General features: G+C 33.1%; 2 protein-coding genes across 4 annotated transcripts in view; one reads left to right on the forward strand and one right to left on the reverse strand.

Annotated features, from left to right (window-relative positions):
- LOC106678116 (AT-rich interactive domain-containing protein 4B) overlaps positions 1 to 16,781 on the reverse strand; it is a 73,922-nt gene extending 57,141 nt beyond the window's left edge. For 2 of the 3 annotated variants that reach the window (XM_014416439.3, XM_014416436.3), the window contains exons 1-4: positions 16,668 to 16,781; positions 7,403 to 7,510; positions 5,853 to 5,918; positions 891 to 984 (exon numbers count right to left, since the gene is read on the reverse strand). In XM_014416439.3, the coding sequence (XP_014271925.1) occupies positions 891 to 984; positions 5,853 to 5,918; positions 7,403 to 7,510; positions 16,668 to 16,688 (289 nt within the window). In that variant the 5' untranslated portion in view covers positions 16,689 to 16,781. Of the gene's footprint in view, positions 1 to 890; positions 985 to 5,852; positions 5,919 to 7,402; positions 7,511 to 14,523; positions 14,658 to 16,667 lie in introns of all 3 variants that reach the window. The other variant, XM_014416438.3, reaches the window with a different exon arrangement.
- Positions 16,782 to 20,334: 3,553 nt separating this feature from the next.
- The window catches only part of LOC106678121 (protein ILRUN), a 15,396-nt gene continuing 7,957 nt past the window's right edge, over positions 20,335 to 27,773 (forward strand). Inside the window, exons 1-3 of the mRNA XM_014416452.3 lie at positions 20,335 to 20,664; positions 22,591 to 22,710; positions 24,478 to 24,707. Of these exons, the coding sequence (XP_014271938.1) occupies positions 20,498 to 20,664; positions 22,591 to 22,710; positions 24,478 to 24,707 (517 nt within the window). The 5' untranslated portion in view covers positions 20,335 to 20,497. The remainder of the gene's footprint in view (positions 20,665 to 22,590; positions 22,711 to 24,477; positions 24,708 to 27,773) is intronic.

The following is a 27,773-nucleotide window of genomic DNA, read 5'->3' on the forward strand; positions in this document are numbered from 1 at the left end:
ACCTACATATTGAGTTCTATATTTCATTTCAATTTTCACCTAAGATATGAGTTAAATTGGAGTTCTATTCTTTTAAACACTCCAGATGAACTGACTTTCTATTAAATCGACAATGTCTCTGTCCCAACAAGGATGGATTAGCAGGATACTACTGTGCTTGTAAACTTAAAGAATGTTTATAATTAATTAAACAAGAAAATTTATAATACCCAGTTCATTTTTTTAATACAAAAAACAAAACAAAAAATTTAGTAAACAACCAATTGAAAATGTGTCTTGTCTCTCAATTATTGCCCTGACACTATTAAATAGGAGAATCTGGACAATGGCAATGCAGAATGAATGAAGGCTTTAATATGGTAAATATCAATAGAATTATGATACACTTTAAAACACTCAATTCAGTCAAACATCCTGAATTAAAAAAAAAAACATTATCAAATGCTTGAATAAACAATATATTGGTTTGAGTACATGTTTTGGCCAGTTTTCTACCAAATATGAAACAAACTCTAGGTAGGCTCTTCAGTCAGTTGGAGCTGGTAATATGCAAAATGGTCGTAATAGGACAACTAAGATCCTGATAAGTGTACTACTATTTATTATTACCTGCTGTCTAAAAATGCCCTATAATTTTCGGATAGGACCTTGTATAGCTGCCATCAAACAAATGATTTTAATGACAAAAAAGAAACTAAATTATAATTAGTACCATGACCTCTCAAAAGAATTGTAAAAAACCCAAAAATCTTGTCACTAGCAAATTTTGGAGGGTGTATGGTGCACTGAACTTCTTTTATAAACCCTGAAGTAACATAATATAATCAGTGACAAAACCAGGTAACCTAAATATTAGAAGAAAAAAAATATAAAAATAAAAAAATACTTACCAACAGTATATTGACTACAATCCTGAACTTTGGCTATAGTTGCTTCAAAAAACTCTTTTTTTTCAGGATGTCGAGCTTCTACTAAAACACCATTCTAAAAAATAAAAACACAATAGCTATTACAAACATAGAACAATAGACAAACATACCTTAATTGACAAATTTTACAAGTTAAAACAGGGATACATTCAAGAATGGATCACACTTCCATATAACAGATTTCTAAGGCATAAATTATAAGGCCATTGTACAGAAAAAACTATTCAGAAGGTGTCAGTTAATAATTTTAAATTTAAATAAGTAAATTTAAAAAATTCTAAATTTAAAGTTAAAAAAAAAGTTATCTCCTTTTCAGGCCTTATACAAACAAAATTATTCCATTTCTTACTCCAGTTCCCAATGAAAACAGTACCTCTGTCCATTAACCTCACTCCTACAAAGCCTAGTTATCTCTACACTCTCACAATATCGAATAATCATGAGATGATGGAAATCAAAAACGTTTTTCATGCATGGACTACGGCAACTAATGCAGATCCACTACTTAAAGTTTTAAAACTATATTTTGCTGGATTTAAAAATCGAAGGGAGGAAGGAGTAAGAAGTGATTCTATCTACAAGATCAATATAAATAAGTCAAAGTAATAATTCTCTTTCTGGAAGTGGAAGTGAATTTTTATAAGAATAAGGTATTTCTTGAAGAAATGTAGGTTTCTAGGGGTATTTTGGTAATTATTGTTCATTCCAAAGGTGAATTAACAACATGATTCTTGCCTTAGGAGCCCAAGTGGTTTGATTTTTAAATATTTAGAGTAGTTATAAGGGGTATATCTGTATTAAGTCCACATATAATCTCAGATAGGTTCAGGGAGGATTTATTAGGAATAGCTATTGCCTTTATGGCAGCATGTGGACAGAGCTAATAGGCCAGAAGGACCTATCTAATGATGACTCTTTTTCTAATTCACTATTCAAAGTTTTTCTTTGCAGTATATGTCTGCTCAGTGAATGATAATAGAAAGATTAGTCTTAATGAGCTATATACTGAGCTAGTGATAGATTGTAATTTTGTCTTTTTATTTTCCCACCACAATTAGGTAAAGAAAGTCTTGAAATTTTGCAAAATATTTGAAGTCCAGTTGTCAGCAGATATATGCATTTATTTCCTATTGAAGACTTATCTAGAATAGAAAATTTTAAAATGAAACTTTTCCAAACGATATGTTTCTATGGTACAAAAAACAAAATAAAAAACATTCTACATTTTGCATGTGAAAATAGTCCGAAATTAAAATATCACCTGTACCTACAGTGTCAATGGAACCATATAGGCAAAATGTGATATCGTTTTTATTATGATTTCATTCTAAAAATAGTTGTCAATAGATTTTTATGATTATGTTCAATTATCATTGAAAATAAATATTTATTTATAAATATTTTTAGACAAACGGTTTTTTTTTTTTAAAGTCAAAATTTAAAATAAAAAATACATCATTTATTAGACTTATAGTATAATAAAGGCAATGATTCTGATACAAATGGGAATAAAGGCAAAAAAGAAGTAGGGTAAAGCTCCTCCCCAAAAAAAAAGATAATATAGTTCATCTAATAATTCGTTAAGAGTCACATGTATTATTACTGTGGCACAGAAAAACCAATCTGTTGTGGTAAGATGATTTAACTTCAGATGGTATGGGACAAGTTAAATTAAAACAAAATCATGAAACATTCTGAATACATTGGGAAACCCATAACATTTTTAAAAAGAATATTGGACAAGATAAATAATCAGAAGAAAGCCACTATAAAGAGGCACATTTGTGGAATGAACGAACAATCATTTTACTGAGTCAAATCATGCTATTTTGTTCTAACTGTTGGGAAATTGCATCTAATAAACCAATTCAGAGATCATAAAACCACTCTCTTGTCCAAAAATATAAAGTAAAAGCTTTAATGAAAAAACTGAAGCTATGGAAATTTCACAAAAGAATGAGTTGGATATATTTACACTATCAAGAGATAAACCACAATTCTGGATGAATTTTAGTGGAGAGTAACTATAAATCTTTGTTATTTCAAAACAATATAACTGTTTCTACTGTTTGTAATGTATTTTTATGTGAAATCCAATTTTCAGTATTCACCACTATGAAAACAAGTAAATAGTTGAAAAAGAGCTACAACTATAACTAACGTCTTCCCAAGATTGCCTACAGTACCGCAGACAAATGGGGAGACAGAAAAAGAACAAGACAAACAAGATCCTCCTCCACAGACAATTGATAAAGTCTGTCCAATCTGTGGGCTGCATTTTAATGGTGATAGAGGTCTTGGAACCCACATAGCGAAAAAGCATCCCAACGAGGCAAACTAAGGGGCTTATTAAGCATTGTAAGAAATGATGAGGTCAGAGAGGGGGAGATAGACCATATCAAAGTAGAAATGAGTAAATTTCTGTCTTTCAGGATATTATGAAAGTTCAAAATTTCAACTCAGCAGATTTCGACAAGACAATGGGCGATTTCTTGAGTCTCCTTAAAAATATTAACGCCAAACTGCCAGGCCCGCAGCACCCTGCCATAAAAGTCTATAAAATGAAAAAAAATAAAACCGAAATGGCCGACAAGGGTGCGGGGAAGGTGTCGAATCCGCTAACAAGGCAGACAGAAACTGTCGGCAGGAGCAGTACCACTATAAGCTAGTGCAATACAATTATTACAATAGAAGGAAAAAAGTGGTACAGATCATTATGAATGCTGATGCTCCCAAGCAATCCCCATTAAAGATATCTGACATTGAGAAGCATTTCAGAAGCCTCTTTGAAAAAGAGAATCTCCGCAAACGTGCAGATTATGAGAAAGCCCAGATGCCAAATTTAATTTGACTTATCTCCGGGGCCGGATGGTGTGTTAGTCAGCACAATAAAATACTTCGAAGTAACACACATCATCAAGTATATTGCGGAGATCATGCTGAAGGTGGAATATGTACCAGAGCTTCTACGCCAAGGGCGCACAATATTGGTATACAAGGGAAAGGGAGACCCGAAAAGTATTTCCTCCTGGAGGCCAACGATATATTCAATTGTGCGCCGAATCATCGAAAAGGTTCTGGATATTGAATTGAGAAAACAGGTCACCTTTAGCAAAAGTCAAAGGGGCTTCCTCAAAGGTCTACCAGGAGCACATGTAAACGCCAGAATCATCGACGCAATCATAAAAGATGCCAAAAATAGGAAAAAAGATTGTGAGGTGGTTTTTCTCGACGTGGTTGGTGCTTTTGACAACGTTGGTCATGGACACATAGTGAGCTCGCTGGAGGCAAGAGGGGTGTCATCCGACCTTAAAAATGTGATTGCGGCTCTCCTAACCACAAATAAGATAAAGATCAATATAGGAACACACACGAATAGCCAGATCAGTGTCTTACGGGGGTGCCCTTGTCCCCTTCACTGTTCAATCTAGCAATCGATCATTTGTACCGCGAGCTCTGTGATCAGGAGTTTGCCAATAAGTTTGGATATGACCTGAAAAGTGACCAAGAGAGTGTGGTCCTCACAGGGTTCGCGGACGATCAGGCTGTAACGGCGCGCGACAGAAGTTCTGCAGAAAGAATAATAAAGTGTCTAGAGGCTACTCGCGGAGATTGGTTTGGCAATTAATACAAAGAAAAGTGTGGGTATCATATTGGACAAAGGAGAGCTGCGGTCAACAAAGCTCTCCCTTGAGAATACAGAGCTCATCTAAACGGCAAAAGCCAAGGACACCATCAAATATTTTGGATGTACATTCTCGGGAGAGCTAGTATTTGGAGAAGAGGTGATGACAAAGCTAAATAATAACCTTGATAAATTAGTGACCTCAAATCAACGTTACCAATCAGTACTTGTTCCCGGGCCTTGTTTACCCTCTCCAGACGGCTCCCCTTACAAAGATACGTTCTGCGATAATGGAGGGCATTGATACCAATATCTGCAGGAGTATCAAGGCCATCAATGGGCGTCCCTTTCCTTGAGGAAAAATTCTTCGAGACCTTCGGAGAGAGAGAATTCACCGTGAGAGGCCTCTGGTTTGAATCTCGCGGAACAATACCAGATAGAACAAGGAGCTTCTTAGAAGGGCATGTGTTAGCATCGGGATATTGCGATCTTAGCAGAAAATATTATTTTGGACTCCCTGGGCATCATACACCATCACCTGCACGGGAATTAGTTAGGAGATTATTCATTGTTTTATTTAATTATTTTAAAATGTGGACCTGTCGATTTGAGTGTTTTAACTTATTTATTTATTAAATTATTTTATTTTATTAGTATTATTATTATTTTTTTTAAAACTTTATCCATTCAAGTGTTTCTTGTAACTGGCTTTTTATTATATTTTCCTTTGAATCTAAGTGTTAATCTTGTTCTCGTAAAATGTAGTTATTTGTTTGTTTTTTGGTAAACTGATCTACTGCTGTGACTACTATTGATGGTCTGATCTCGCATTGCCGTCTAAAAGGGTCAGTGAGGAGGATCTAGGAGGGTGAATTCAGGAGAGCGAATTTGTTGATTGGGTGAATTAAAAATTGTGAAATGGTGAAATTGGAGGAACAGAAAAGGGGGGAAAAAAAGGAATGAATTGAAATATTTGTATTTGGTGAATAGACCAAAATTGATTGTAAAAGGAAACTGTAGGGAAAAAAATTGTTTTCTTTCTATTTTATAAACTATTACCATGTAATTATTTATTACTATGTAATTATATGTAATTTATATATGTCTGATTACGAATTGATAAGTATGCTGTGTGATATAGCAACCTGATGTATTTGGGCAGCATAGATGAATAAAGTATTTCTCTCTCTAGCTCTAAGAGAACTTTACAATCCATTATTACATTTGAAACACTTAAGTCTTAAATTTCAATATCAAGCTTGAGAAAGTAAAAATGTTAAATAATTCATCAAACTTACCCTTATTTGTCCTCTGATTTGATCATCAGTAACAGTAACTGTCCCGAGGCCTTGCTTAAAAATAACCTAGAATAAATAACATAAATAAATAAAATATTAAAACCATAAATAAAACGTAATTTAAATTTAACTAGAACAATTTTTTAAGAAAAACTAAGGATTAGATATTTAACTTAAAATTATCATTTCGAAAATAGATTTAATTAAAAACAGGTGCAAATGATGTACAATGTAACCATTTTGAAAAATGAATTTGTAGCTCTATAGCACCTTTTAAACCATGTTCGTAGTTAGTTACAGTACTTTAATTATGTACAATTCAGTTTTCTCAAATATTTTTGAATTTATCTTAAGAATTCTAGCAAGAAGAGTATCTGTCCCAAATGAGAGCATACTGAAGACTTTATCTACTATAACTGCAATGAGTCTTTGAAGTATTTTTCTCATAATATTTTTTTTTTACTTACTGTATACCAAACATGATCCAGAATATTTTTTAATTAAAGTGGATTCAAATATGACCTTCAGTATCTCTGGATATGTGACCTTGCTTTACCTACAAAAGCAAGTCTCTTATTTATCTGTATTGAATGTTTGAAAATATCAATTTGTAAAATGAAATGAAAAAAATAATTTTATTCTGGGACATGTGTCCCCTAAGAATATAAATAGGTTCATACTTTAAGATTTTAGTCTGGCAAGCATTTACAAGTTTCCAGTAAGTAAAATGACATTACATCGGGATATTGGCTTAACTACTGTTTATAATGTTAATCAATATATGCCTATTTATTTTATTATAATAATGTGGAGGTTTGGTTATACAATATGTGAAGGAATAGGTGTTGTTTAAAGGAAAGAATGGATGAGGATTGGCGAATGGAGATGGGAAGAGAATTCCAGAAGGAGGTTGCACGTATGACGAAGGATTTGCTGATAAAGGCTGTTCTATAGGAGGGCATATATAAATCAATCGGTTGGGATCTAGTGTTTAATGAGTGAATGGAAGAATGAAGAGTGAGGAGATCAAGGATATAGGTAGGTTTTTTATATTTTAAGAACGTGGAATAGGAAAACACCAAGGAGGTATTGCCTTCAGGAGGTTGGATAGAGCTACTTCAAATCGGTATACCAGCGGGAGAGTTGGTTACAAATCAGTTTTTTGTCCAACAGTAAGCCAAGGTATCAAATTTGTCAGGTTGGATCAGTCCTGTAGAATGTATTATAATATTAAGTATTGGGATGGGTTTTTTTTTTTTTTTTTGAGAAAATAAAATGTGTTTGTCTACTCTACCTTCTTACAGTTTGTTACAGTTAGTTCTTGGACATAAGAAAATAACAACAATAGAAAAAAATAAGGCATTAATCTGAGACCTGTAAGAACTGAATTTAACTATTTAAAGCACCTTCATTCTAAAAAATGCACTGAAGATGATAAAGTAGAAGAACTAATATTTAGTTTTGATCTTAATGAGTGAATCTAGATATCAGATCATGTATCCTTTATGAAAAAAAATTATTTTTTGAGTAAATTTTTCAAAACATATTACCTTGCATTTAACACTCCGAACAACTTTTCTAATTTTGGCTTCACAAAATGCACCTTTATATTTAGCACTCACTTCTGTGCCTACAGCTAAGTAAGGAGGTTCATCAGCCTGCAACAAAAATGTACGTGTACATTAAAAGTTTAATCTAATTTCAAATAGTTATTAATCATACAAGGAAGAGTCAGAAATACTTTGAAATAAAATGTTAGTGATAAAAAAAAAAAATCTATAGATCACTTTAAACGTGCACACTCAATCACTGGAAATATTCTAATTAAGATGCCATAAGGTCAAATGTCAGGTCCAGAGTTGAGTATATAATTTCTAAAAACTCTCCTATAACACCAGTCAAAATTAATTTTGTGTCTGGGTTCAATATATAAAATTTTAATTACGTCTACATAACTAATAAAACAAAAAATGGTTTTACCACATAAAGGTTGTTTTTATTGAAACTAGAATGATATTTCGCATATTAATCGAAATTTGTACCATTTACTCAATTTTTACTTACTGCATAACTCTATAAAACTATTACCACACAGGATAGTTTTGTTTTGTTTTAAAGTAATTGAATTTGCTACAATTTGAAACTTTGAGTTCTGCATGACCATTACTATTAATAAAATTTAATATTTCGAATATTTATATTTTTAATATATTCGAATATCAATCTTAATATTTCGGATATTAATCAAAATTTGTACCATTTTCTGAATTGCTACTACATAAAGCCTAAACTGTCCACATACAGAATACAGTTATGTTTTATTTTAAAGTCGATAAACTTTGCTACAATTCGAAACTATGAGTTCAGCATGACTATTACTTTTTAAGATATAGCTTGTGGTGGTAACATTGTTAATGTCTTCAGCAGCAATAGTCGACGTTAGCAGACTGTTTGAAATGGGTTTGCTACTACCGAAATTATTATCAACATTTTTATTTCTCTAGTATATTTCTTTTAAACCTATTTTTATTTATAATTCATTTAATGTATCATTATTTTACATTTTTTTTAGTGTCAAACCCAGTGTTGAAACCTCTTGCCATTTAATCAATTAATTAACTAGGTGTGTTTTTGGTATGTCTAAAAAAACTGAATATTAGTTGAATCTGTTGTTTTATGTTGAAGTATAAACATTGTTGTTTAGAATAATAAAGAGTGTACCTAACGATTCCTGTTTATTATTACACTTCTATTATGTGGAGTCACTCAGCACCTACTTCTTCAAGGATGGAAGACATTGGGGTTGCAATTGATGGCCTAACTGTGGAATTAGCAGCTCTGAAAGCGCTAATGGGATCCAGGATGAGCTGCTGTGATAAGAGGTTGCCCAACAGGGATCATAGGGCTTCGAGGAGTATGAGTGCTTCTATCATAACAGATTCGAAGAAAGGGCTATCAAGTGCCGTCAACTGTGCAGTTGGAAGGCAGCTGGGGCATTAAAATAGTAGCAGCGGCAAACAAGGTGGGTTTGCCGCCGAAATTATCATTACAATCAGAACACGCAGCAAAAGCTCTTCAAATATTGATAATTATTCAATAAAAGTAAAAAATTGTCATAACTGTCTCTTATTTAGTGAAATATTTTCAATAATATTTGTTTGACAAAAAAAATCATGTAGAACGAGTTTGAAGTAAATTAAATTATCATTCATTTCAGTCCAAAAGAGAAGGTATAGGCATAATGGTTCTCTTAAAAATAGAAGATAGCCAAAAATATTAACAAGGAGAATTTAAGAGAAAAATTTTGAAACAAATATATTCAAATAATGATGTATGATGATGGCTTCAATCCTGGAATCCCTAAGATGGGACAAAGGGCTGCCAAGAAGTTCTGCCATCCACCTTGGTTTGGTACTTAGTTACTTGTTTAAACCTGGAACACATCTGACCTGCTTTTAACACTTCTTTTTCCATGGATCACCTCTAGGTTGAGGCATCCCTGGGTGTTCCATTCTAGACTCTGTTGAGTTATATCAGTAAGATTTCCTGAGGGTGTGCCTAAGGCATTTCAATTTACAAAGCTCTATAACCTTGCCAATTGGTCCTTGCTGCGCTATTTTCCAAACCTCAACATTGGAGATAGTTTTCGGCCACCACACTCTTAGTATAGTTCTGATACATCTATTTATGAAGGTCTAAAGCTTTTTTGTTACCTGCTTAGAGACTTAACATCTATCAAATGCATAAAAAAGTACAAATTTTATATTCCTGTGGAAGAGCTCAATCTTTATCCTCCTCCAGATCTCTTGCAATCTCCACATTGGCCAGAGTTGTGAGAATGCTTTCTGGGCTTTTCTAACCCGGTTCTCTACATCCTCATTGCCTCCTCCATCTTAATTCATAATACTTCTAGGGTACTAGAATTTGTCAACCCTTTTTAACGCCAATTCCTTTATATACAGATTTTCCACACTCATTCTGGGGAAACATTAATTCTGAGACCAGCACTGTGATCTTCCCCTTTTAGGTTATATAATTTATGCTGGATGCCACAGAAACTTTGGGTGAAATAGTGTATATCATCTACAAAGTTCTGATCTTTAAGCCTGTCTGCGATCTTCCACTGCAATCCTCTTTTCTTTTCCTAATATGAAACGATTAGAAACAATACAGTGAAGAGGATACATCCCTGTTTTATACCTGTATTGATTTTGAAAGGTTTCAAGAGTCTACCACTGTGGATTACTGGACATAAGGAGTTCTTGTACATTTACTTAACTATATTTACTATGTTTTAGGGATTCCAAAGACCTCCATGGCTTTCCAGACTTTGCCCTCAGCATAGCTAAGCTATTAAAAGTCTTCTCTAAGTTTATGAAGACAAAATAGAACGTAGCTTGAAACTTGGAATAATTAACTGGAATGAAAATTATTAAACTGCTTAGTAATAATTCTTAAGATATTTATCTCATCAGTGCAGGATCTTCCTGTCCTTAACCTCCCTTTTTTAGTTTGGTGTCAACAGCATCTCGTATTCTACTAAGAATAATGCAGGTCAAAATCTTGCTGAGAACTAAGGTGAGCATGAAATCACTCCAGTTCGAACAGCTTGCAGGTTTACATTTCATTAGTAGGATCAACAGGCAATCACCAACAGTCCCATCTTCCAATCTTCAGATATATCTTTCATTTTCCACATATCACAGAACAGTGGATGAAGATACTGGGCGATAACCATAGGGTCTGTCATAAGGAATTCTGCAGGTATTTTCTCATGTTCAAATAATATTATAATTTATTTATTGAATTCTAATAAAAAGGATAAATATAAAATGAAAAAACCTATACTGATTATAAGAGAGTGATAATTGTATACTTATTTAATTTGTGGATGCCTTTAAGTACTTGGGAAAAATAATTCGCAAAGATGGAAAAGTAGATTATGAGGTACCTATAAGACCAACCGAGGTAGATGTATATGCATTACATAACCAGGATTGGGAAAGTAAGAGGTTGCTTTTTAATAGAAATTAGGGACATGGTAAATAATCACCACAGAAGAAAATGGACTGAGGCTAAATCAACATGTCTTGTGACAACATTGTTAGAATAGACATGGCTTGCATACAGGAAACCTATCTCAACCAATAGTTTAGTGTGAGCCTATCAGGCTCTCCTAGGTCTTCAGGAAAGATCATGTCATCAAAATAAGGATGGTATCTTCATGGTGGAATGAAATTCTCTCCCAGCCAAGATATACTTTTGCAATATGAGCATCAAAACATTGAAACAGAAATCCCTAGAATATTGATTCAGATCAGCGACAGACAACTGAACATGTACTGTTGTACCAATGATAAAAACCTTTCTATGTAAGCTATTACCGAGAACACCTGCCTAGTAATTTCAAGATCTTCAAAGATCATTTGCCTTTGTGGGCTAAACAAGAACTAGGAAAGCTTCTTCCTTCGAAGTTGAAGTCTTCCACAACTTATCAATAGACATGATGATCCTCCTTCATTCCACTCAAGTACCTTGAAATTAACTACCTCTCCAGACTTGGTGTTTGCTAATAACAATTTATCTATCACTATACATGGTAATGACAAACTAACTTGGAGGAAGTGACCTAAGGCCAACCACACTCAAAATACACAGGAATTTCCTACAAACTGAAGCAACTTCGCTACCTAGATGAAACTTCAAGAAGGTCAAATATGACATCTACACTGACCTTGTGAACAGGTACAGGTCCTATATCAATGTCAGGTCAAAGATTGTAAATATATCTGCCAAGTGCTTTGCCTCTGCCTTATTACAAGCAGGAAAGCAAAGTGAAAAAGACAATACCTTCGATAAATGTGGTATGAGACAAATAAAGGGGGAAAAAAGGCCTAGCACGAGTAAATAGAGGGCCTGAACATGGACAGAGTGAAGGAAACTTGTTAAATCACTATCAGGTGACACAAACAAAAATAAGCCCTTGATTAGGGAAAAATGAAAACCTTATCTATGGAAAAACAGCAAGAGATGTCCTTGTTGACCATATAGGCCAGAGTGGAACTATCAATACAAGCCCTGCAAGGGAAAAAACAGATGAAGAAGAAAGTAAAACAAAACATTCCGGCCAGATCAGTCTACATTGCTCAGAAAGAGCTTACACATTTGGAATATGTTCTTGGCATTCTATTTACCTTATCCGCACGCGCAGAGGGAACTGAAACCAATATGAAGCTTTCATAATAGGTAAGCTCTGAGCCTGAAGAAAAGGGGGAAGATAAGCTAATTCTCATAAAGTGAGTTCATGATCGGCATGTTTGGGGTTGTAATGTGGGTGGCTTCTAACCCTTCGTTGGCTAATGTTAACTTTATTAAATCTTTACTTCTTCGAAGTTGAGGGTACAGTCAACCAGCAGACTCAAAGGTCAACTCCTCTCATTTCCATGGAGGCCGCACTGTCCGAGGATACCTTGCAGGATGACTTCTTGTGAATGCCCATCAAGCATTTCCTGAGCAAGTTCCCTAACAAGTTTTCTCACTTTAGCCTGAGGGATTGCCACACTGACACTGCATCAGTAAGGAACACAATTTTTCAGTTTTTTAGTCTCTTTAGTGTCCTAAGCAGTTTTGAAGCTTAATAGTTGGCTTCTTGCTCAGCCTGATAATTCAAAGTAGCAGACGCAGTTAGAATAACTTTTTTCAATAATGTTCCACATAATTGTAATGATACTGGACATTGTAAATGGATACTGGCCCAACTGTTTATAGTAATATTTGTGGCAGATCCGTTGGTGTATATATAGTATCATCTATATACCGACGACTTACAAATTTACCTTTCCTTCAATCCTAATGATACAGCTGATGTTATTCTTAAAGTACAAGAAGACATAAACAGAATAAGCACTGGGGCAACCAATAATAAATTTATGTCAAATGCTAAAAAGTCTAAAGCCATCATAATCAGATCTTCCTCTCTCCTTAAATCTATCCCAAGACCTCCCAACCTTATCCTAAGGAATAGTGCTATCTCATTTAATACGTCAGTCAAAAATCTTGGAGTCACTTTTGATCAAACTCTGTCCTGGAAACAACAAAAAAAATTTAAATCTGTACCGCTACCACCCATGGTGGGTCAGGGGTTCAGTACTTTGTAAAGAAGTACTATTACTAGACCAACGGTTGTGCAAGGAGGTGATTTGGTCAGAATCACTCTCGACTGCCAGATTCGTACCCAATTAAGGGTACCCAATTCAAGAGACTGGGTGGACCCCAGGAGGGCTTCAGAACCCATAGGAGTTGAGTCACAGTTACAGTATAACAGAAAACAATTTTCTGCCCAGCCAGATTCGAACTCTGGTCATTAAAGTTAGTAGCCACACATTTAACCCCATGGCTACCGCGCTCCCCTGGAAACAACATATCTCTCGAATTTCCCATCCAACCATGGCAACCTTCAAACAATTCAATAGAATATGTTATTTCCTTCCACTTAAAACCAGTCAAGTCCTAGTTTCCTCTCTTGTTTCCATCACTTTGATTATGGCTGCCTGGTATACAGTGGCCTCTCGGGTGCACCCAAAGCTAAACTTAAATGTCTTATGAATTGCTCAATACGATTTGTTTTTAGGATCACCAGAGATATACACATAACCTATTATTACGCCGAAAAGAAGAAGCTCTAGCCTTCATTCCAGTACTTCCTAAAATCCTTTCAATTCCTCATAATTAATATTCAGCGCCCCTTCAATATCCTAAAAAACCTGCATTTCAAATTTTCAGTCCAATCTCGTACTACCAGATACCGTCCATCTGAAATCTACTCTCTATCTCATCGAAACTGCTGTGTATGACAAATCCTTTTTTACACTAGCTCCCTTTTGCTGGAACTCCATTCCCTCTACCATATATCATATATCAACCCTTCCCTCATTTTAAACCCTTCTGTTTAACTACCTTTTACTTCCCCCAAACTAAAACAATATTATAATGGTATAGATAATATAAATATTGAACATTGTGATTTGTTGTTTGCAAATATTGTAACTACTTATTTATTTTTTATGTATTACTTATTCTTCAAAACCAATTTTTGATATGTAATTATAATATAAATTGTAATTAAGTGCAGTGAAACGTAGGTACAGCTTCTCTCACTGGAACCAAGTAGCACAAATGGTTTCTATCACTTTTTTCTTTATCTTAATTTTTTTTCCTTGAAGGGCTTATATTGATGGTTCCACTCTGGAATACACAAGGATATCTTCTGCTGCTTTTCTGGAGATAAGGTTTTCATTTTTTACATAACCAATGGGTTATTTTTGTTTGTATCACCTGACAGTGATTTAGCCATTTGCAACAGGACCAAAACTGTTTTGTTTCAACAGGCAGTCTTAAAATTTAAGTACATTATCAACATCTAATTCAAAATAAAGCAATGTTTGGCCTTTATTTGTATTATTCATCTTATCAAGCTGTACAGCTAAGTTATAAAAGCAACATATAATTGTAAATATGTTTGAATGCTTTATCATACTAGCATATGGAAAATTTTGTCGGTTAGAACAATGAAATTAGTGTTTTAAGTTGTTTGAATAATTCATTTAACAGAATTGATAAAATAATAATTAAAAATAAAAACTATAACTAATCCAATTAAAAATTTCCTTACCATTATTTTATATATATATATATATATCTTTTTTTTTTTTTTGTTTCTTAGTCTAGACTAGTCAGTAACCCAATACTTATGCAGTTAAATACAAAATTGTCTATGAACACTGCCATTTTAGGAAGAAATAGAAGCTGAAAAAAATAATAAACAATAAAAATAAATAAAATAACCATTGTTTGAAACTATCATTAAATAATAAAAAATATATATGGTAATTCTTTAGTTATGTGGCAATGGCAAAATTAGACTGGTTTATTAGGCTTGTCAACAGCTCTAAACCTTTATTGTTAACTTTTATATATATAGCTTGTAAGGGATACCTCTAATAGAGAAGAACAGATCTGTTTTATGAAGATTCAACCAATAAAACAAAGTTTACTTGGCTTAGGTGTAGGGAAAAATCTTACTTCATTTCAAAGTTTGGTTTGTTTGTAGAAAAATCTTTTTAAGGCAGAAGAATATTTCTAATACAGAATCAGTAATCAGAAATCAAGAAAAAGGAGTCATTAAGGCGGTATAAGGAGTAAGACACAGTAAAATAGTGTTTTTTTAATTGTTTATTTTTTTAATTCTACAACATGGCAGAGTTACACCCCCCTCCCCACAACTAAAAGCCAAAAAAGTGCATAAGAAGGTACAATATTTCATGGCTCTTGAATTCTAAATTACACCAATGCAGGTTAATTAATTTTGCAGGTAGGTGCTTTGCTTGTAAATGTTCTCTTAGCTTTATAATTAACAATGAGATAAAGTAAAAATTATAGTTACTGTAGAAAATAAAAAAATTGAATTTTCAAATAATCCAAACGTTTTGATAAAAATAAGTTTGGGATATTGTACAGAACCTGACTAAACCATATGGTTTACATAAAATGTTCAAAACAAAAAAAAATTCCTATAAAAATGATTTTTTTAAATTCATATATTGTATACACAATACCATCTAACAATATATACTTTGTTTTCTACACAGCCTTAAAGCACAAAATTAACTGATTAGTCTCCTGACAGCTAAAGTAAGTTAGCTTAGCATAGCACACATAATTGTATGTATTTTTACTGATAATTATGTGAACTGAGGAAAGGAAACTTTGTGAATTATGTCAAGTTAAATTGGTTAACTGTGCAACACTTAATATTCAAATTTTCTTTATTAGATAATACGCTCAAAAGAAAGATTGTAGATAGTGAAAGATGCTGAAAAACAAGTAACAGCAAAACTATCATCCAAAAGAAATCTTGCACTTCAGACAGACAACAATTCAGAAAAGAGAAAACTTAAAGAAATACTCTGACTAGACGGTGGTTCATTATTGGAAGCCAACTGGTCCCCCCCCTGACTATTCGATATTACAATTTTTTCCAGGCCATAAAGGATTATTATCTTTAACCATTACTTTATCAGTTTTAAAACTGTCTCAAAACAAAAACAACACAAATCAAAAAGGAATTAAGAGCAACTAACCTATCAAAATGACAGCAGAGAAAACGGAACTCAGCTAATCTATTGAGTATTGTCATTCTCTATTTAGCAGACCTATTAACACACCCTCAACCATGTTAAATGTTATATTATTTTAACACGCTAAAAGAAAGGAATACTTCTACATATAACACAATTTTTTCCACTTAACACATTTAAAAATGTTAAACTAAAGATCATGAATACCCATTTCTGCACATATATTAATAAGAGAACGTCAGGAAAATTCACTATGCAATCCATTATCACAAGTAAATATCATGATAATAACAATCTAATCATGTGCTGGATTAAATATGATTAACATATTATACATTATAAGCATGGATAGATGTTTAAAATACATATATTTAGATTAGAAAACAATGTTACTACTTTTAATTGGCAAACACAAACTTCACATTACAACATCTCCACGAATTTCATACCTACTTTCTTAGATTGTAACTTAAGAGTAAAAGATATGATGAAAAATATTTAATACTAAAAAAAAAAACTATATTCCGCCAGCTAATGTATTACTTTCAAAACTAGCATCATGAAATAAAATATCAAAACATCCAAACATATTAACTATTATAGATGTACATACATCGTTTAAATAATTAGTCAATGCGTAATTAGAACAAAAAACAACCAATAGAAGTAAACAACTTACCAACCCATATCGCTGTTTCATTGTTCACTCCTACCTACACAATAATAAGTAAAACTATATCTAAATGTCAATCACAATCACACGAACATTGTTTACATTATGGGTACAGTATTTTGAACAACAAAGAGGTAATATAGCATATCGCTGCTTTGCTTGAATAGTGGCTTCTGACAAAAAAGAAAATTATTTTATTTTGTATTTGTCGTATTATACCAACTTTTAAGTTGACTGTTGTTAATTTACGAAAGCGCTAATAGCTTTGGAGCAGTCTATGGAGGGACCACAGTAGATAAAGAAACGCCTCTCTACGGTAATATCTTTGGAATACTTCCATTTCAAAATAAAACCAAAATTCATTTCTGTTATCAGATGTGCCACAATATAAGCTGAGCAGCGATATTACTACTATCCCTATACATTGGTTTTTCAATTGCATAAAATTGAGCCATGCCGGGAAAATTCTGCAAGTAATCAAAACAATTCAGTCTCTGGATTCTGATGCTGGCTGGGATAATCAGGTTTTTATATTTATTATATAAATCCCTATTTTTTCCAAAGCCGCTGTATTTAATCATCATATATTGGTTTCAGGATGTACCTCAAAATTTTTCTCTCATACCAGTATAGTAATACATTAGTCCTTTTATTCAGAGTCCATGTTTCGTTGTCATAGGTTACCACGGGTTTTGTAGATATAGGGAGATAAACTATGGGCTAAATTTTCCTTGGCCTTCAGAACAAGTTTCCTCGGGCCTCCGTCAAATATTAGATTCATCATTGAAATCTCAAACACTGGGTAAGGTCAAGCCGCTACATTACGTAGTAGAGGTGCCCAGGCAACCACGCTGGAAGAAGCTGCGCAACTGTGCATAAATTACACATACTCCAGCGACGATCTGTCCCAGAATAGTGCAAAAGATAGCATGGTAAAACGAACCACGCTATACCCACCAGGTACCGACCTAAGTCCACTAAGAGGTATGAGGGACCTTCGTCTTGTCATGAACAGAGGATTGGGAGGAATCCAGTACTACATTGCCTAGATGCTGCAATCTAAAAGAATAGTGCCTCCAATATTGAGGAGGAGATATTCAACGAGCGTTTGATTTGATTAGGGGCTCTTTCCAAGCAAGTGGAGGATTGCAGACTTGAGACTGGAATACGAGGTAAGCGACAGGTTATATTAGGTACAGGCCTTAATATGACACCTCACTTAGAATATCTGGGTGGTAGAATGGCTTAGGAAATGATAGGACCAAGTCTTGTGAAGAGCGCATTCTAGGTATTCGGCCACGATTACTATTTATAAAGAAGTTGTGTAAGGTATTCTAAGGTATCCATCTACCTTCTTGTTCTGAAATCTCACATACAGCTTGTAAAATAGGCTAACGTTGACCCAGAGGAGGGCTCTGCCTTGCGTCAGCAGAGCATACTGGCCGACTTTGCGCGAAGCAGTGCAGATACAGGATGGTGTCTATCGAACTCCTCTTGTGTGAAGAAGTAACCGAGTATGTTTTCAAGAAAAAGGCTCAACAAGATTTCGGGAAAATCTTTGAATGAGGATTGATGAAAACCTCAACAAATGAAGATGTGTAATCCAATAGCCCAAGTGGGTTGATACAGTAGCAGGAGTACACAGTTATCCAAGTGGAGTGATACAATAGCCGGATGACATAGACGAAACTATTTGGGACGATGAGGTAGAGATGGAGAATGAAAGTATCGAATTCGAAAGGAAAGTATCCGGGGAAACCTTGGGGTCTTACCAGTAAGAGAGGCAGTGTGGCAGCGTTAAGTGAAATTGGACGTCAATGTCAATTGCTCATGTGAATAGAATGGGCGATGAAAGAAGGAATTAATGGTTGATTGAGAACAGACCAGAAGGAATGTGCTCGCGAGGCCGACCGAGGTAGATATATACAGATTATGTCACAAGGCGTGGTAAAGTAAGAGGCTGCTCGATGATAGAAATGAGGGAACTGGTGAATGATCGAGGCAGGTGGAGAAAAATGGGGTAAAGTTATACCTCCACACCTTGTGGCAGCTTGGAGGTAGAGAAAGAAGGAGAAGAGTTGTCTGACATTATAATTATAATATCGCGTGAACCATGGAATGGTCTGATATTCCATTATAAGAACACTGATTCTCAAATTCAAATTTAGACTAATTATTGGTCACTCCACATTAAAAAAAAATTGTATGGTGTTTAATCCTCCATACAGGGTCAAAGAAGCAACTATTGAGGAAGATTTTTATTTATTTATTTTTTAAAAATAAAAAATGTAACTAAACATTTTTTTTCCCATATTTTTTTTAGTTTGTAGCGACGCTATCTATCAGGGACCGCCAGTACGAACATTGCTATCCCTTCCCACCAAGACAAAGAGCTTCAGTTCGTGCCACCTTGGAGCACCACCTGTCTTCTCTAGCCATTTATTCAGTAAAAAGTAAATAATTGTATAATTATATATATGTAAACATATAAATAGTACTAAAATTGTAAACATTTTAATTTAATATTAATTAATTTTACCAAAAAGAATATACTGAATCACAAAAAAATTAGTTCTTACAAACGATGCCTTTCTTCATCGGCCTTTGTATCGTTAATAGAATCAATTTCCCGCCCATGGTGCTGAAACAGTACCATCTTGGGAGAGTAAATAAGACATTCATTCAGTATATTCTTCTAACTTTTTTTTTTTTATATGAAGTCCTATTTCACGCTAGTGTTTCCTGTTGGTCACCTACTCCTTCCTCTACCTTCAATCCTCCCGTAGAATCTAGCGGCTGGATTGACCCGCGGATACGCTGGATACTCGCGGGGCCTACATGCCTCCTTCGTATCTACAGGAATAATACCACCCGGGAGAACGAAGTTACCTTCCTGCGTGACCCGGCGGCTAGAAACCCTCCGGGCTTGTATTCCTCCTTCATACCTACAGGAATAGTACCCTATAGGACGAGGTTACCATTCTTAGAGAAATTATGGTTGGTACCTGGGAGTCTCATCCTATCTAATAACCTGCTAATCTGCTACCTTACTTATTTTGAACATGCATTGTCGAGGCCTTCTGTTCAAGAGTACCTAACATTATCAAATGGAGTCAGATTTTACACAACCACCTCGACAATTTTATAAAACTAATTAATTTGGTCTTAAGAAAAAATTGGTTTAAAAACAATTAATGTGTACTTAATAATTAGTTTAAAAAAAAAAATCTTTTCCATCGTTCTAAAAAATTAGAGCTCGGTCCCAAAAAAGTGGTTTGAGCTATATTTTCTCTTGCATACTGTTGTTTATCATCCCAGGAAATCAGAAATAGAGAATTTTCAAAGATGGACAACTCGCTCGAAATCTTGGTCTTCAAAATGAAACTTCTTTTGAGGATCTTACACTTGAATCCTACAAATATTTAAGTATTATAGGCTCGAATTCCACTGAAAAATATCCTTTGGGAGGTTTGTGTTTTTGAGCAAGCGGATGTCGTTTGTTATGATATAATTGAAGCAAAAATAATAATAGTATGTTAGAATTTTGAATTCCTGTCGCTACAGCTTGTTTTACACAGTATTACTAACAATTGTGTAAAGAAATTTCATTCTATAGGAAACAAAAAAAAAAACCTGTTTTGGATCTACTTGTAGTATTCATTGAAGTATCGATTAATAAACATCGTTTAACCTAAGCTTACTCTCAGTAATCTTTTTCATGAAGGGTTATATTTTGTTGTAGAGTCTGAATTCTGGCTGTTATTAAACATTTAATTTCATATTGAATTGATTTAGTAGTAATTGACACATCCTTTGCACTTTCATGTTTTTTTATTATGGTAACGATGGAAACAGATGGAGATTTTGTTGATCAACAACTACTTCAACAGTTTAGGTGTTTAGGAACTACTGATAAAGATGAATTAGTTAAACAGTTGAAAATGTTGGTTGGAAACCATATAGGCACTGCTTCAGCTATCTTTCTTCTGGATATGAATAATTGGTTGGTAGTTTTATGACTAAACATATTAACTATGAATAATACCATTTAAACTGTCCTTAGTTTTAAGCTATTTTTAGTAAGAGTTAATTTATTGACATTAAAGTAATTTTATTTGCATATATGTCCATTACATACACTTTTAAGTTATTATTTTTTTAAAAAGTAGTTTCAGAGTGCTAAAGTCGAAGTGTTAGGACTCTAATCAATTCTTGTACTGAAGATGAATAATATCATTGTTGAGTAAATTAAATGTGATTTTTCATTATCTTGATCCAGAATATTATATATTTATCCAATGTAGATTGTATCCATGCAATCACCACTTAGCTATGTTTAGTTGCTATGAAAATCAATCCTGAAAATATTAGGTAATAAAATCTTAATACAAACAAATACCAACTTTGTAAAATATTTGTAAATCTAATACAAGTGGAAAATTTATATTTATCAACTTATGCGTAAGACAAGGAGGAACTGTAAACACTTATATTATATTTTATTGTGAATTTATATTAGTAAAATAGTAGCTAGAAGTATGGATGCTACTAATCTGATGTTATTTTTTTATTTAGGTTTATAGTGTATTCAAAGCAAAATTATAATCAATTAAAATAATATTAGTTTTATTAAAATAGAGTTTCATCAAAATTGTATTCTTATTTTGCTCTTTAAAAATTTGTTGGTGAGTTAATGCTATCAGGATTTAGAGTTTTAATTCTCAGGAATGGATATAAATGAGATATGCATTTAAATCTTCAAAGTAAAACACTGATTTTTTGGGGAGGGGATTTCTTTCAATGTCAGGATGATTGTTGCTTTTCCTCATCTGTTTTTTAAACTGTAATTTATTCTGTTATTCTTTTCCATCGGTCTATAAAAAAAATCTTTTTTTTATCAGTTATTGATTTTCAACCCAATTTATATGAAGATGAACTCATATCTTACTGTTACTTAGGTTTTTAGGTAGCTTCAAGTTTTTGTCGTTAAAGCTTTTTGTGTATTTGTATTGACTATTTTACACCTTTAGTTTTGTAGATTATATTTTACACATGCTGTCATTATGCTCTTTTTAAAATAAAAGTGAATTATTAAAAACAACCTTAATTACGTTTGAAGATTTATTGTGATAGCTAATTGTTAATATCTATTTTCCATTTTTTTAAAATATTTATGCAAACATTTACATGTAAATGTCAGTAAACTTGTGTTTTCTGCTTTATTTCTTTCCATTAAACTACTTCTTCCTCCCCCTCCCGCCCCCCAAAAAAACCTGTTTAAACTATCAAAATATATAACAATTTTTATTCCATCCTTTAATTTATCATTGATAATGTCAATGAAATTTTTGTGATGAATTGGTACAGGAAGATTGAATCCCTCAGAACAGATATATGTATTACAGAAAGAGTGAATATGATGATAACATCTCTTTACTGATAACGGGTTTAAATATGATTTAGTCAACTTGCGAACAATTGTCTTGATGAACCTTAGTAACTTTTTGAAATACTTCAAATTTTTATTAATATATCTGAAGGCTAGCGGCTGTTTATGCTCTGGTTGTCTATCTCATTAAATTAGAGGAGACTTGACTCTCTTAATTTTCATGTCTTTTTAAACCTATTGTTGTGTCTAATTATTGTAAATTTAGTATGTAAGTGATATATTTTACTAAACTTTATATCTCTACTTTTATTTTTAGTAATTTTTTTCTGCTTATAATTTTTTAACATAATATCTATTACCTTTTAAGTGTAATAATGAAAAATTCTTCATTCTAAGATATGTCAATTTTAATTTGTCATATTTAATATATATTTATTTATGTAGTTTTTAAATATTTTTTAAACTGTCTTCTATTGCTGTATTCGTATATTTTAAGAAGTATTTTCTTATTTATGTTTATGCTTTTATATATGATTTAAGGAATCTTCAAGCAGCAGTTGGATCATATTTTGATTTTGAAATACCTCTTAAACTGCCAGCCATGTCATTGGTTAGAGATGAGCCAAATAATAATATTTTCAAAATTACTCCTTGTACAGCGTAAGTTAGTAGAGCTTAGATGATTATTTTAGTAGCTGAGCACAATTTCATTATGTAATAATAAAATGAGCTAGTATTATGAACATCTACAGGGTGTCAGGCGACCGGTAAAACTCAGGAAGTTTTTTAATTCTAGAAAAGTCAGGGAATCCTACACAAAATAGGGAAAACTTCTGGAGTTAAAAATTCTAATGACAATAAATTGAAAATCTTATCATAATTATAAGTGGGTTAACTTGGAATTCCTGTTGGAAAGCTGGAAATGGTTTCAATATGTTCATTTGATGTGAGATAATACTATCTTAAGTTTGTGAAGTTGCTGACCAGAGTGAGGAGGTACAGAAACTCGGCAAATTTTTGAATTTTTTTTTTTAGTTTTTGGCCTCGAACTTTTGAACGGCCCTCCCTTCTGAAACATTAATTGAAGAATATTAAGTTATGCTTTGAATGAGTACTTAAACTTATGAATTCAGTCTGGAAATATGGTTAAAATTGTGAAAAAAATACAGTTTTTACCAAATTTGCCAAGAAATTCAGTGTAATCTCTATATCTGCTGGAGATCCATTATTGATTACAGCAATAATTAATATGACCACAACTGTAGTTCTCACAAAATTTTGACGTGTATTGGTCTGAGGCGTATTCAACAAGGTGCAAAAAAACTCAAGGAAAAAGTAAACTTATAGAGGGCTGCGAGAGTGAAAATGGAGTAATAATCTATTTTCTGTGGCATAGAAAAAAAAATGTATAGCTGCTGATGCAATCTGTTTGTTAATAGCTATTACCATTCAGTTAAAATAGACCAAAATAAAACTTATTAATTTTAAGTTGGGTCTACCAAATATTTTTGGGAGGTTAATCATTAGAGATGTTTAGTTTTGAAATTTACCATTCAGTTATAGGCTAAAAGCTATAAGTTTGCTTATTTTCAAGATTATACCTTGATTAGAAGTAGGTTAGAATTTGTTCAAATGAGTGAAAGTGTGTAGTGTAAAAGATTGTGTAGTGTTTATAATCAGAATGTAAGGTGTGTTCTGTTAACACTACATTTGATGCTCTAAAACTTTTCAATCAGGTGGAACTTACAGGAAAACCTTCATTCTATACTTTTTCTTAACTTTTTATTTTTTCACCTCCTATGTTTTAACCCTCAGTCCTTTATCAAGCAGAACTTTAAAATAATTTAATTGTCCTAACATTTTTTTGCACTAGTTATTTTTCCCAAGTCTTTTAAGTAATAATTAATATTAATTTCACATTTGCATATTATTTTAGCTTATACTAAATATTTCATGTATTTAAGAACCAATGAAGTAATTTGGTGATATGGTTAAGTAATTTATTTTTTTAGTTTGATTAATTGTTTTATTCCTTCTTTTTTTTTACATTCATAAACCAAGAGACAAGAGATCATGAGCAACTGAGTATTTCTGAAAATTATTCATTTTTCACTTGTTGACTTCAGTGCACAACCAATATGCATATTGCACAACCAAGCAATATTTTCCTATAAATTGGCTGATATACTAAAAAATTTGATCAGGATGGGAAATTAATTTCTTGAGACTTAACATTTGTAAGTAAAAAAAATTGAATGGGGTATGTAAAAAAAAAAAAATTAGCTTTGTTTATGTGTTCATAATACCAACTCAATTCATTATTTACATTATGTGGACTGCAGCTGTTATATTTCACATTTAATATAGTTATTTTTAACTTGGCATTTAAATTAAACTTGTATTTTGTAGTTATATTTATATTTTCAGTATTGACAAAGTATGGGTTTTATTAAATAATGGAGATGAACACTGGCCTCAAGGTTGTTGCCTGCAATTTTGTGGAGGGGATACTTTATGTGAATATCAGAAAATTCCTGTACCTTGTTTAGCTCCAAATCAAACAACTCAAATTTTGATTCATTTAGTGTCTCCCAAAGTACCTGGAGTGTACAAAAGTCAGTGGCGCATGATAACATCATCAGGAACTTATTTTGGGGGTAAATATATTATTGTAATGTTTGATTTTTCTTTAATATTTATATTATTCATTATTATAAATATTCATTATATAGTTTTAATCAAATGTTATGTATGTACTTGATATATATTTGTATTATTGACCCTGTTATTGAATACTGCTGCTAAAGTAATATGGTTACAATTAAGTTATCTTAACCATTATCTTTAATTATGGAATAAGATGGGCGTGTAAGGTCATGGAGCTTGGTAACGAACGAATCCCTAAAATATTAATAAACTCTGAACAAACTTGTAAATGTCTGAGGGGTGGACCAAAACGTAGATGGGAAAATTGTATTCAGAGTGATTTATTAGATTTGGATTTGGAGGGGCGTCAGTGGACAGATGTATGTAGAAAACAATTGGTTGTATCAGCATCGAACCTTCGGGTTCCCTAAGCCTTAATTATTTTTATTATATCCATTATCTTGTAAATAAGTAAATAACCCTTCTCACTTTTCATTGCGAAATATGAATGTGTCACAGTCATATGCGTTGTGGAATAATTATTAGTAGATAATTAATAAATATATCTTGGCAGGTTTTGCATTGTCATCAATTCAACAAGAATTAATCAGTCTGTCTTAATGGAATGGCTACAAAATGGAAAACTGTTACCATAAAAAGAGATCTCCTTTACGATCTCCGATACTTGATCCTCTTCTTGCGATAGAGGATCAAGTATTAGTTTCGAACTTGTACTGTAGTGTTTATTTAAACGAGTCTTTTATGATAAATGCTGACTTAGTATGAATTTAGTTGGAAGAGATAGTAGAAAGACACAATAACTTGTCAGAAGTAGTGTAACAAAGTTGTCCCAAATATTAAAAGTTTACTGAGGTATAAAATCTTACTACCACTATATTCTGCAAATTGTTCTGTTCGATAAAGCAACTATTATTTTTTGGAGTCAACCTTTAATCATATGTCCTGATGTTCCGAACAATAAATCAAATATTCTGGTTTTTCAAAAAACGGAATAGATAGGTGCAGTTCTTTGTAATAGGAGTTCTCAACAATGAAAATGTATTCTGAATTATTATATAGAAGATTAGGAAATATCAACATCTCGGTGAAGAACCGCACAACTTCCATTAAATAAAGATAAGTGCTTCCCTTCATTATTTCTAGAAATGGATAGGTCCCAGAAGAAATGATTATAAGTTACAAGGGATTTTGACTTATTATATTATAAAAGATTGGGACTTATTATATACTGAAATAAAATGAAAAGTTGTGCTGTTTGATATAGTATCATTAGAAATTTTTTAAATATTTTGCAAACAGATTCTAACAAGAAAAGGAAACTTGATAAATAATTTTTAATTTCATTTTTTTTTTTGTAATACTATGCAAAAACATTACACATGTAATATATATAATTGATATTATGATTGTAAGTTAAGTATCACCGAGAGTAAACTGTTAAAAAAAAAATAAATGAATAAGAAATAACACATGCAGACTCCAGTTAAAGAATACTTCATTGATTCCCAAGTTCTTCTATATACGAGGGTGGTTTGAAAAGTTCTCAGAATGTACTAGAAAGAAGTGTCTTACTTTGGTGGAACTGCTTTTATTTTTCAACATAGTCTCTGTAGACTAATGCATTTGGTCCTGAGATGTTCCAATGCCTTGATCCCATCTTGAAAATGAGATTCCTCCGGGCCTGCAAAACACCTCTCCAATTGGGCTGTCAGCTCTTCTGTTGTAGGAAATCTCCATGCACCTAGGAAAATTTTCAGCTTAGGAAAGAGATGAAAGTCTGATAGTGCCAAATCATGTGAATAAGGTGGATGTGGCAACAATTTGTACTTCAGTTTATGAAGTTTTGCCATGGCAATAGCACTTGTGTGTGGCCGGGCATTGTCTTGATGAAAGATGACTTTTTTTCGTGTATCTTTCCTGTTGTTGGTCTAGGAGGTTTGCGGTGTATTGTCCCGTAATTGTTTGGCCTGTAGGAAGATAATCTATCTGCAGAAAGTCTTTTGAATCCCAGAAAACTGAGGCCATAACCCTTCTGGCCGAAAGTACTGCCTTTGCTTTCTTTGGTGGTGGTGACTCAGCATGTTTCTACTGCTTTGACTGCTGTTTTGTCTCTGGGGTATAGTAGTGGACCCAAGTTTCAGCTGTAGTCACAAACAGGCACAAAAAATCTTGTTGGTTGTGCTGAAAATGGGCCAGATTTTGTTCGGACATTTCCAATCTGGTGTGTTCATGATCCAATGTCAAGAGCCGTGGCACCCATCTTGCAGATAATTTTTTCATTCCCAATTTTTCGGTTAAAATGTGATATACCCGTTCAGATGACATCCCTACAGCTTCAGCAATGTCACACATTTTCAGTTGACGATCCTCCATGACCTTTTTATGCACTTTTGTGACAAATTCTGGGATCATAGCACTTTTTGGCCGTACACTATGCGGATCATCATCTAAGCTCTCCCGACCAAATTTAAACTGGTTGGTCCTCTTGGCAACAGTTGAATATGAAGGAGCAGAGTCCCTCAGTGTGTTCTGAAACTCTGCACGAATTTCCTTTGCTTTCATAGCATTCTTTACAAAGTACTTAATCACTGCTCGAATCTCAGTTTTTCCATTGTCACAAATCACTACACATAAAACAACAACAAAGAGTTGTCACTACCACTCACACCAAGTGTTCACTCACAAAGGATGTGTGATTATTGCGTGGGAACCTCGTTGCTCTAGCACTGACATCTAGCGGTGATTCCGAGAGCTTTTCAAATCACCCTCGTATATCATTTGATCAGCTAATATAGCTGTTTTACTTGGTTATCTAATATAGCCCTCTGTTAGCTGACATAGCTGTAACAGCTGACTCAGGCCATAATCCCACCCACCAGTTTATGAGCAATCCTTATAAACTTATACTATACAATATAGAAACGTAAAAACTAAAAGCAATAAAGAAAAACTATGTACAATAAAGTATAAACAATAGATTAACATTTCTTGTAAACTCTATTACATACTAAAGGTAAAACAAAATAAAAATAAAAGTATGTCTATGTATTACAAAA

The sequence above is a fragment of the Halyomorpha halys genome, unplaced genomic scaffold (genome assembly GCF_000696795.3).
Source record: "Halyomorpha halys isolate HHAL.00 unplaced genomic scaffold, Hhal_1.1 Scaffold124.1, whole genome shotgun sequence".
Classification (NCBI taxonomy): Eukaryota; Metazoa; Arthropoda; class Insecta; order Hemiptera; family Pentatomidae; genus Halyomorpha; species Halyomorpha halys.